The sequence below is a fragment of the Sinocyclocheilus rhinocerous genome, unplaced genomic scaffold (assembly GCF_001515625.1).
Source record: "Sinocyclocheilus rhinocerous isolate Xijiao unplaced genomic scaffold, SAMN03320098_v1.1 scaffold691, whole genome shotgun sequence".
NCBI lineage: Eukaryota > Metazoa > Chordata > Actinopteri > Cypriniformes > Cyprinidae > Sinocyclocheilus > Sinocyclocheilus rhinocerous.
Genome location: NW_015656606.1, coordinates 82,298 through 95,141, shown reverse-complemented (window position 1 = coordinate 95,141; position 12,844 = coordinate 82,298). Strand labels below are relative to the sequence as shown.

The 12,844-nt window shown below is 37.8% G+C and overlaps 1 protein-coding gene and 1 pseudogene across 1 annotated transcript; both read left to right on the top strand.

Annotated features, from left to right (window-relative positions):
- The first annotated feature begins 20 nt into the window (after positions 1-20).
- LOC107720490 (protein translocase subunit SecA-like) lies at positions 21-3,378 on the top strand (annotated as a pseudogene).
- Positions 3,379-7,549: 4,171 nt separating this feature from the next.
- On the top strand, positions 7,550-11,259 carry LOC107720488 (protein translocase subunit SecA-like). The gene has a single exon (XM_016528206.1). The coding sequence runs from the start codon at positions 7,550-7,552 to the stop codon at positions 11,150-11,152; it is 3,603 nt and encodes a 1,200-aa protein (XP_016383692.1). The 3' UTR covers positions 11,153-11,259.
- Positions 11,260-12,844: the final 1,585 nt, after the last annotated feature.

Sequence of the window (12,844 nt, the reverse complement as noted above, 5' to 3'; positions counted from 1 at the left end):
GAATTTCCAGAGTTTTGAAAATGGAAGCATCAGGAAAACATCTGTCATCACGACTGCTTTCTCTGCTGAAGAACAGACAATGGGCAAAAGATGATGTTGTTAAGTTGTTTAAAGCCCTCGTGAAATAATTTAATGGCAGGAATGAGGATTTTCACACATGGATGATGAGAATCCTTCATCAAGTGGAGATTCACAAAATCCAAATGTCGGATTTGACTTTGCAAAATGATGATAAGATTGTGGATCATATTGAGGCCAAAATTAATGAAACAGTCAAAAACACTAAAGAGAAAACACTGGATGAGATTGTGGAGGAAATTGAAGAACAAGCAGTTATTGATGAAGAAACTATAGCACAGGTAAAAGATATTGTGTCTTCTGTCTCTGAATGTATATCAGCTTCTTCAGCACCACATCTACAAGGAATAAAGGAAAGTTTGTTTAAACTCTGCAAATCTGCAGAAAAGACAATTGGAAATAAACCTCGAGTGACTCAGATGGTGAGCTGGTGCATTCTGGTTCTTTCTAAATCAAGTCGGCTGGTTCAGGTTGGAACAGGAGAAGGAAAGTCGTGTATCGTGGCAATGTTTGCAGCATATCAGATCATGATGGGAAACACCCCTGATATCATCTCCAGTTCTCCTGTACTTGCTGAAAGAGACGCTAAAGAATGGTCTGCCTTTTATAAGAGACTGAATATCACTGTTGATGCCAACAGCAACAAAACCAAAGACAAAGAGCTGAAGAAGTGCTATGAATGCCAGGTAGTTTATGGTACGACTCAGAGTTTTGCAGGTGATTTTCTGAGACAGCGCTTCCACAGAAACGATGTGAGACCTAAGAGAGAGTTTCAGTGTGTTATAGTGGATGAGGTGGACTCGCTAATGCTGGACAAAGGTCTTGAAATGGTTTATTTGAATAGTAATATGCCTCTTAATGGATGATTAACCATTAAATTTGGTTAATCATCAATCAGCTGAAGCGTTTTGACACTGGAAAAATTTTAGGACCCATTCGGCTCCTCTCTCAGATTCTGTCTGAAATCATGCATGAAAATAAAAACATCGATCAACACAGTATTGTGCAGAATGCTGCGGAAGCAGCAACAGAACTAGATAATGCAAGTGTTGCCCAAACAGATGCATTCCTGAACATGTTTGTGGGAAAATTTCCTGAGTATTTCTTTAAACTTTACCAGGAAGGGCCTGATGGGAATTTAGAGAAACTAAATGAGATCAGTTGCACAGGTACAAATAAGAAACAAGAAATATCTGTTCTTCTCCTGGGGAATGGAAAATGTCGTGTAGTGTACTATGAGGAGGACTCTCTAGTTAAATCATTGGGTGAAATGATTAAAAAGTGTTTTGAGTCTGAATCAATGGAGGAACAAACTGAATCTCATATCCCAGGCCTTCAATATCTCATCAATGGAAAAGTACAAACTTGGATTGAAAATGCTCTGCAAGCCACCAAAATGACTGGGCAATGAATATGTCCTTCATGGAGATGGAGTCGCTCCTGTCGATTACAGATGCACTGGTGTCGTGCAGAACAACATGAGATGGGGGGAAGGACTTCAGCAGTTCCTGGAGATGAAACACCAAACTAAACTGTCCAACATGAGTCTAATCACAAACTTCATGTCTAATGTGGGTTTATTTAAGAAATACAAAAATATCTATGGGATCACGGGAACTTTGGGGGACCAAACAGAGCTTGACATGCTGAGGAAGCTGTACAATGGCATTGCAACGTGTAAGATTCCCTCATTTAGACGAAGGAAACTTTATGAGTTGGAGGGTTTGGTGATAGCTGAAGAAGACGAGTGGATCAAGACCATCTGTAATGTTGTTAAGCATTAAGTGATCTCCACAGTTTATCGAGGTCCACGAGCAGCTCTCGTCATCTGTGAAACCATCAATCATGCAGAAATATTTCACAAGACTCTTGGAAATACCATTTCAAAAGAAAAACTAAAACTATATGTAAATAACAACATGAATAACTCTACAATAATAGATAAAACTGTTAATGCAGGGGACGTCATCATTGCAACTAATCTAGCGGGTCGAGGTACAGACCTAAAGGTCATTGAAAGTGTAAATGAGGCAGGAGGACTATTTGTGATGCCAACCTTCTTACCTCTGAACGTCCGTGTCGAACAACAAGCATTTGGACGAACGGCTCGTCAAGGGAGTCCAGGATCTGCTCAACTCATCATGTGCGCCAGTCATTTCTCTGACACTGTTAAACTAGTGATGAGCCTAAACACATCTTTTACCAGTTTATTCAGCCATCTGAACCATCTTACAACTACACTGATGTCATGTCTTACAAGTTTGATGCCACGTGGATCCACAGAGGGTTTATTTGAGGATGCAGTTAATCGCTACCTGAAAAATAACAGCTCTCAAACTCATGATGCAATGGTCTCTGCTCTCACAGATCTACTAATTAAATCATTTCCAATTATGGAAAGCAATCTAGAAAAGACAAAAGATGCCAGAAATATTCTGGTGAACATCAGACTTTCTGGGTTTCTTGAAAAAGACATTCCAAAAATCACAAACGAGGAAGAACTTTTTTCTGTCTACCTTGATGTTTTGGATGGTGTTTATGAAGATGATGTTTTTTCAGACCAGCGTGATGTAATTGTGTCCTCTCTTCATGAGTGCTGGGGTTTGTGGCTCCTGATGAACTCCAGTGAGGAAAAGCCCACTGAGACGATAAAGGAACAGCTGAAGCTGGACTTATCGAGTGCAAAGCAGAAACTTTTGACTAAACAGTCTCCATCCTCCATGGTCTACTTATTACATCAGATCTGGAAACAATCTCCGTGAGAAGGGACGCTTTACTGAGAGCATTGAGATGTACACCAAAGCTTTGGGGGACGGTGCATCTGGAGAGATTATTCCTCTCTATAATCGTGCACTGGCCACTATCAGAAGGAAAGACACCGGTTATATTGCTCAAGCACTGGCTGATCTGGAAAAGGCTGAAAAGGAAATAGATTTTTACAAGTCACATCTGGCACGGATTCTGACTTATATTAAATTATCAAGACAGGATACAAGAGCAGAAGGTAGTGATTTACTCACCACTCAGTTTCAAGTGAAGTGTGTGACTGTAGACCTACTGAAGACGAACATTCAAGATGCTGTGAATAAGTTGAAGAGAGCCGAAAGCAGAGGAGGAAATGTAAGCCTGACTGAAAAACTTACAATTTTTCTTGCAGAAGGCTTTATTATCATTCCTCTAAGACTTATGAAAGAGCTGCCAATGGAATTAATGCATCTCAAGTCATTGGGTCTTGACACCATTTTCACTTTGGACACCATGTTTTCTTTGAGTGGTTTTTTGTCAAAGATCTTAAAATAGTTTTGCAATATGACACTTCTCAGATATCTTAAACGATTATCACAGTATCACAACTGCATCAAATATCGTGTGTGTGTGTGTGTGTGTCTGCGTGCTGGTTTATGTAGTTTATTAGACACAAATTTGTATAATGACATGGGTATGACATAGAGGTGGTTTATGAGGACACATCCTGTGATCCTGTAATACAAATGGCTTAAAAAAAAACATATTAAAATTTATTTATTCCATTAAAAACAACGTTTTTTTTATGCATATAACATTTATGGCAAATAAATACACATTTTAAGTGCACATACTTAATCTAAGTGTAATGAATTATGTGAAAATTAAGGAAATCAAAACCTGTATGTTTTTTTCTCTTCTGTAGAAAATTAAAGAGTAAACAATGACAGGATTTTCATTTTTGAGTGCACTATCCCTTTAAAACTATCAAGATACGTTTCTTGGTTGATATATCACACCAAGGAGTATTTATTAACATGGCCAAACTGCGAAGAGATCACAAACAATAAACTTTCATCTGAATTGAATATTTAATGTGGCCAATTTGCTGGTTGTTCTTCATTTGTTCTTGATTTTCATCGTTTCTGACTGTTGATTACAAAGTAAATTTCCATGTCCACATCATACCTCATATCTTTTATACTGCACATTGATAACAATTACACATTTACAAACATAAACTGGTTCTAGGCTGGTTCTATACATAAATGTTGGCTTAAATACAACGCCAAATTCTGGTACTTCAGATGTGAAATCGATATAGGAAACATATAAACAGCTTCATGATAATGTTTTAAAGTAGCCTATTATAACGTACCACACTGTAAGTGTACATTACACACTGTCCTGATTGGATGATCACCAGTCAGTGAGCAGTCGCTCCATTGCTATTGTTTCATAAAAACATTGATAAGACAGCAATAAGAGAAGAATGTCTGAAAAACAAAAAATATGAGGAAAGAGAAACCAGCATAGCAGCCATGCCAAACAGTCTACACCAAAAATAACCAGCTGGTGACAGAACACACCACCACACCTGAAACAAAGAAACCTGTTTAAACAAGGAAACTATTTTATTCTCTGTACTTACCAACACTAATGAAAGTGAAAGAATACGCTGACAGGCAGCATCATCACGACACAGTGTCTGTATGTGAACAAACAAAACGGTGAAACAATATTCAAGTAGCTTCTTGACTGGAATTCTAATCTTAAATTAAGGTATAATTATAAATGATTACTATTATTATTATTATTTTCATAATTTTAATTCAGCTGTGCATGGTTTCACAGATTTGCATAAAACGTGCTGTCTGAAACATAAATAAAAGTACAGCAGTTCATGTTCCTTTAAATCACGTGACAAACTAAAGCTGATTAAACAAATAAGGTGCTTTTTTACAGCTGTATTCCTTTTACATAGCAGTTAAAATGTTCTTGTAAATCTCAACTTATAACATCACTGTAATTAAATTAAATATAAAACAAGTTTTTATAGAATATATTTTATAGTTTGTTATAGAAAAACAAGTTATGCTCAGAGTCAAGAGCCTCGATCATAACATTATAACAGGCTCCTTCCAAGTAGAGACCTGCACGATCGCAGGACCCAAAGCAGCAGATTGTGGGTGCGGGCGGGTAGAGACTCGTGTGTGCGGGATGCGGGAGAATAATTAAGGTGTACTCACACTAGGCAATCTTAACCGTGCCCGAGCGGATTTGACCCCCAAAACCCAGCCCGTTTGACTAGTGTGATCGCTCCGTGCGTTCGTTTAGCCGTCCCTGGCTCGGTTGGAAGAGGTGGGCCAGAGCGCGGTTCAGTTGGGCTCGGGCGCGGTACGCATGTAGTGTGAGCGGAGCGCTAACTGCGATGGAGCGCAGATCTTCTGATACGTGTGCAGCATGATTGCGTGAACATTTCTGAGGCAAAAGCGATAGATCTGTATATATATATATTGTGCAATATATTGTGAGAGGGCCGTGTTACTGTGTCCCAAACTACTCACAATAATAAACCACAAAGTTAACAAAACGATGCACTCCACTGTGCTGAGCGAGAGCGCTTCTCTGCTGTCTTCACATGCTATCGGAAACTTCCTATTTCCCACTTATGAAGTCGTGATTACGAGCACGTTGCAGTCTTTTCTGTTAAAATAACAGTGAACAGTGGTTTGTGAATGTTGATGCTTAGCCTAAATAATTTTATAAGGAGCAGCCATGTGAGCGCTGCTGCAGTCTTAGGCCCACCACAAATGCTCTCATTGGTTGAAACGCGTGATGACGCCCATCTCAAGCCAGTACTGATCAACATCCCACCCCTCCTGTGACCCATGGTTTGTCTGTATGTGTATTCAGAGCCAGTGAGCAACCGACTTTCATAATAATAAAAAACTGTTAATGCGCGATAAAATAATTGTAGGTGTTAATCAATTAATGCGTTAACGCGATGATAACACGTTAACTTGCCCAGCCCCAATTTATTTATTTAAACCCCACTGGATGTTATAAGGAAAAAAATACAGTAAGTATTTGCAAGAAAGGCATTCAAATTTCAAGCACATTCAAATCAATGAAATAACTTTTCAAACTGTATAAACCCTGTCTCACAGACATTACTTTTACGTCACTCAGTCCAGTTGCATTTTTTAGGCACAAAGCACAGTAAAAGTTGTTACACACAAAGTTGATACAAAGTTGTTTTAGTGTTTCTGAGTCAGAATATTACATATAAAACCTCCATGAATAGGTAATGTTAATTATTTAATGTGACTACAAAATCATCTGGTGCATGTTACTCAAGAAGTTTCAATTTGATCTGAAGTTACTGACAGCTTTATAAAACTATAAATATTAATCTATAATTTGATTCCTGCAAATCATGTGACATACTGTAGTGAAATAGAAACCAAACTAAGCGGAACATTACCCCACCAAAGAAATCCTCTTTAAACTGAAAACATCCTGATGATCAAAGCTGAATGTTTGATTATACCATGTGAAGCTGAACAGGAGTGTGTTTCCCAAAATCATTGTTTGCTAACTATGGTTGCAAGTTCCATTGAACACTATTGGTACTGAACTTGTGACCATAGTTGATTTGGGAAACGCACCCCTGATGAGAAGACTGAATCAATTTAACTGAACCATTCTACCCATACCTCAAATGTCCTGAAAAACATCAATCAGTTACTAAAACTCCTTGAATAGTTGTATACAGTATCAGCAGTAGACTTACAGAACTCCTGTTATATATATGTATATATATATATATATATATATATATACATAAACACACATGCAGGCTGATAACAGAAGAATCTGAAAAACAAAACATGAGCAAAACAATCCAGCATGGTATTCTTGGCAGTCATACCAGCCGGTGAGGGAACATGCCACCACACCACACCTGAAATGCAAAGAAACCTGTCTACACAAGTGATCAGTTGTACCAACACCATTAGGTATTTTCGGTACTTTACCAACACTACTGAAAGTGAAAGAATGTCCTAAGAGAAAATATAGTTTGGATCACTGACTACAGAGAGCCGTGAACATGCAAATATTTCATGCATGTCCAATAGTTAGACTATAACATGCAAAAAAGACTAAATGTAGAATTAGGGCATTCATTTTTTTCAACTTCAAACAGTCAAATGTAGATGGTTTCACAAATTTGCACAAAATTAATTTTCTTAACATGAATAAAACACACAACTCATGTTCTTTCCAATCACGTGACACAAAGAAGACGATTAATATTCCTAAGCATTCCAGAGCATGAGAGACGCCCTCTTTTCTTTTCCAGGTATACATGCAACTCCTTTTAGTCTTTTCTACAAACAGCTCAAGAGGAGCTCTGCAGTGACAACTCCTGAATGTCTCGAATGATGTAAGTAAAATTAATTAATGCTGTCTCTGAGGAAAAAAAAATCTGAATGAAATACTTTTAAAACAATCAAAATATAACATATTTAAAATAAAGTTGTGTTTTTTTTTTTTTTTTTGAGTTATGTTAAATATATATTTGTTTAATATTCGTTTGCTTAAAAAAGTTAGTTGAGCAGAAATTGAATTTATTTCTATGTGGATTTTTTTTAAACCACAGACAGACATGCTGTATTAGGAAAAGTATCACAACTTTACAAGAATTTTCAGAGTTTTGACAATGGAAGCATCAGGAAAACTGCTGTCATCACGACTGCTTTCTCTGCTGAAGAACGGACAATGGGGACAAGATGATGTCGTTAAGTTGTTTAAAGCCCTCGTGAAAGAATTTAATGGCAGAAATGAAGATTTTCACACATGGATGATGAGAATCCTTCATCAAGTGGAGATTCACAAAATAAGTGTGTCTGATTTGACATCGAATGAAAAAAAGATTGTGGATCACGTTGAGGAAAAAATTAACAACATTGTCAAAAACATTGATGAGAAAACACTGGATGAGATTGTGGAGGAAATTCGTAAACAAGCAGATATTGATGAAGAAATGATGGCACAAGTGAAAGATATTGTGTCTTCTGTGTCAGAATGTCTATCAGATTCCACAGCACCACATCTACAAGGAATAAAGGAAAGTTTGTTTAAACTCTGCAAATCTGCAGAAAAGACAATTGAAAATAAACCTCGAGTGACTCAGATGGTGAGCTGGTGCATTCTGGTTCTTTCTAAATCAAGTCGGCTGGTTCAGGTTGGAACAGGAGAAGGAAAGTCGTGTATCGTGGCAATGTTTGCAGCATATCAGGCCATGATGGGAAACACCCCTGATATCATCTCCAGTTCTCCTGTACTTGCTGAAAGAGACGCTAAAGAATGGTTTAGCTTTTATAAGAGACTGAATATCACTGTTGATGCCAACATCGACAAATCAGAAACTGAGCTGAAGAAGTGCTATGAATGCCAGGTAGTTTATGGTACGACTGTCAGTTTTGCAGCTGATTGGCTGAGACAGCACTTCCTTAGACAAGATGTGAGACCTAACAGAGAGTTTCAGTGTGTTATAGTGGATGAGGTGGACTCGCTAATGCTGGACAAAGGTCTTGAAGTGGTTTATTTGAGCACTGAGATTCCGCTAATGGAATCTCTCAATGCAATATTGTCAGAAATCTGGTTAATCGTCAACCAGCTGAAGCGTTTAGACACTGGAGAGATTTTAGGCCCCATTCAGCTCCTCTCTCAGCTTCTGTCTGAAATCATTACTGAAAATAAAAACATTGATCAACACAGTATTGTGCAGATGGCTGTTGACACTGGAATTAAGCCTATAAAATCATCAAAGCAAATGCAAGAAAACATGAAAAATGTTTTAAAACAACTAGATAATGCAAGTGTTGACCAAAAAGTATCATTTCTAAACATGCTTGTGAGAAATTTACCCGAGTATTTCTTCAAATTATACCAGGAAAGGCCTGATGGGACTTTAAGGAGACTGAATGAAATCAGTCCTGCAGATACAAATAAGAGACAAGAAATATCTGTTCTTCTACTGGGAAATGGAAAATGTCGTGTTGTGCACTTTGAGGAGGACTCAATGGATCCATCATTAAGGAAAAAGATTCAAAAGTCATATCAGCCTGAATCAGCAAAAGAACAAAATGAATCTCGTATCCCAGGCCTAGAAGATCTCATCAGTGGCAAGATGCAAACTTGGTTTGGAAGTGCTTTGCTAGCCACAAAATTGACTCTAGGCCACGAGTATGTCCTTCATGGAGATGGAGTCGCTCCTGTTGATTACGAATGCACTGGTGTCGTGCAGAACAACATGCAATGGGGGGAAGGACTTCAGCAGTTTCTGGAGATGAAACACCAAACTAAACTGTCTAACATGACTCTAATCACAAACTTCATGTCTAATGTGGGTTTATTCAAGAAATACAAAAACAAGATCTATGGGATCACGGGAACTTTGGGGGACCAAACAGAGCTTGACATGGTGAAGAAACTCTACAATGGAATTGACACCTGTAAGATTCCCTCATTTAGACAAAGGAAACTTTATGAGTTGGAGGGTTTGGTGATACCAGAAGAAGATGAGTGGATCAGGACCGTCTGTAATGTTGTTAAACATCAAGTGACCTCCACAGTTTATCGAGGTCCACGAGCAGCTCTCGTCATCTGTGAAACCATCAATCGTGCAGAAATGTTCCACAAGACCCTTTCAGAAACAATCTCATTAGACAAACTAAAACTTTATGTGAATAACAACATGAATAACTCTACAATAACAGATTCAACCATTAAAGCAGGGGACGTCATCATTGCAACTAATCTAGCGGGTCGAGGTACAGACCTAAAGGTCAGTGAAAGTGTAAATGAGGCAGGAGGTCTGTTTGTGGTGCAAACCTTCTTACCTCTGAACGTACGTGTCGAACAGCAAGCATTTGGACGAACGGCTCGTCAAGGAAGTCCAGGATCTGCTCAAATCATCATGTGTGCCAGTCATTTCTCTGACACTGTTAAACTAATGATGGGCGAAAATACATCACTAACCAGTTTACACAGCTGTCCGGATAACTTAAGAAAACAGATGACAAAAGAGAGTGTGTTTGAGGAAGCAGTTAATCACTACCTGACAATTAGCAGCTCTCAAAATCATGATGCAATGGTCTCTGCTCTGACAGGCCTCTTAACCACAAATTCAAGTAATCTGGAAAAGGCAAAAGACGCCAGGAACACTGGGGTGAAAAAGAGACTCTCTGGGTTCCTTAAAAAAGACATTCCAGAAATCACGAAAAAGGAAGAGCTTTTTTCTGTCTACCTTGTTTTTTTGGACAAGATCTATGAAGATGATGTTTTTTCAGACCAGCGTGACGTAATTGTGTCCTCTCTTCATGAGTGCTGGGGTCTGTGGCTTCTGATGTATTTCAATGAGGAAAAGTCCACTGAGAAAAGTTCCTTGAAGGAACAGCTGATGTTGGACTTGTTGAGTGCAAAGCAGAAACTTTTGTGCAAACAGTCCCCATCTACCATGGTCTACTATTACATTAGGTCTGGGAACAATCTCCGTGAGAAGGGACACCTTACTGAAAGTATTGAGATGTTCACCAAAGCTTTGGAGGATGGTGCATATGGGGAGATTATTCCTCTCTATAATCGTGCACTGACCACTATTATGAAGAAAGACATTGACTATATTGCTCAAGCATTGGCTGATTTGGAAAAGGCCAACAAAGCAATAGATTCATACAAGTCACATCTGGCACATATTCTTACTTGTGTGAAATCATCAAGACGAGACCAGACAACAGAAGGTGATACTTTGCTCAGTAAACAGTTTCAAATGAAGTGTATGATTGTAGATCAACTCAAGGATAACATTCAAGACGCTGTAATGAAGTTGAAGAGGGCTGAAAGCAGAGGAGGAAATGTGAGTCTATTGGATAAACATACAATTTTTATGGCCGAAGACTCTTTGAAGAGGGCTATAAGTAGAAGAGCTATTAGCCTGCCTGAAACAATTGCCCTTGTTGTGATAGAAGACTTTATAAAGAGGGGTGAAATCAAACAAGGAGATGTGAACTTGGCTGAAAAATTTGCACTGCTTTATGCAGAAGACAATACAAAAAGAGCCGAGCGCAGAGGAGGAGATGTGAACCTGGCTGAAAGACTTATATTGTTGCTGTTAGAAGAACCTATTCACAGTTCTCAAAAAATTCTGGAAGAGCTCATAATGGAATATGAACATATCAGGTCACTGGGTCTTGACACCATTTTCTTGTTGGACACCATATTTTCTCTAAGGGGCTTTTTGTCAAAGATATTTAGATAAGACATAATGTTTAGATGATAAGACTGTCTTAAAATGTAACACTTCTCTTGAGCTTTCAGTTCTTGTCAGTCAAACTGACATACACTTATATGTGTATTCACGCATGCACGCACACACACACAAACGTTGGGTTTCCATGTTTTATGGGGACATTCAATCGACATAACGATTTTTATTCTGTACAAAAACTGTATTTTCTCAACCCTTATCCTAAACCTACCCCTCACACAAAACTTTCTGCATTTTTAGAGTTTCAAAACACTTTACTGTGTATGATTTAAAAGCTGTCTTCTTAAAAAAAAAAACACACACACAAGGTAAAAAGTTACTGGTATTTATATCCTTGTGGGTCCCCATAACATAGGGAAAACCAGGACACACACACACACACACACATTAAGATCAATAATGGTTATTTATACACATACTTCATACTAGGAATGTGCCTCTGAGCAATATAATTTAAAACAAGAATTGTAAAGTATGACAGATGCTATAAATTTTGCCTAATCAGGGTACATACTCAAATATTATACTGCATGTTTAGGGTTAAAATAGAAAGATGTTCTGTTGTATATTTATATAAAATGTTTATGCATGCTCTGTGTACAAGTACTATAAGTGCAAAACTTCATGTAATGGAATTGTTAAAAACAAGTAAATCCTGTCTGTCTAATTAAAGTAAGGACATACAGGACAATGCTGAAGAAATAAAGGCTTTGGACGCTCAGTTCCCAGCAGCTGATTTTTCATAAGCTGGAATCACTGGAGCAAAATCTTTGACTGGAATATCTGAACTCGTGAGAATTGGGCTTGTCGCAAACATATAGAATCACTGCTCTAAAACTGTGAAAGTCACTGCTGCGATTACAGGTGTGCTGTCTGGTCTCTCTCACCCTCGACACCATCTTCATTGTGAAAGATGCTAAAGAGGTGCATGAAATCAACCACCAGAGAGCAGCTGGGATCCAAAATCAACAACAAAAGATCAGATCAGACACACTGAAATTCATCAATGCAATGAGAGAAACAGCCCAGATATCTCAGGACACACTGAATGAACTGAAAATGCAAAAGATTTAATTGAAAATTAACTACCAAACAGAGTTTCTTAGAGATTTATGGAATTATGTTTAAATATTTTGTATATTTGTATATGTAAATGTACCATAGACTTATATATAAACATTATAGACTTGAGTTATGTAATAAATAACTGTTATAATATCTCACATATAACATACATTGTCTTCACTAAGATACAGTATTTTTTATCAATGTATTTCCATCACCATTAAACATTTTCACTTTCAACATAGACATTAACATTAGCACCCTGTATAGATAAGTGAGAAAAATATAAGGCAGTAAAGTGCTAATTAATAAGAAAAGGTCATAATCAGTGTGCCTTTTTTTGCAAAGTATCTGCAAAGTATGCATAGTTCTACATAGACTATGCACGATTAATCGAAATCGAACCGAAATCGCGATTTGGCTTGATTATGACAATCACAAAAGCTGCGATTTTTTATGAAAAAAATATATGGACAGCGGCAGTAGTAAATGCTGCTCATCTCACGCCCGAGATGGCATGAAGAACATAGATAATGTTCTTCACATGTCTTTAATCAGTTCAGGCGTTTCTATCTTTTTTTAAAGGGGTCACATGATGCTGCTAAAAATAACATTATT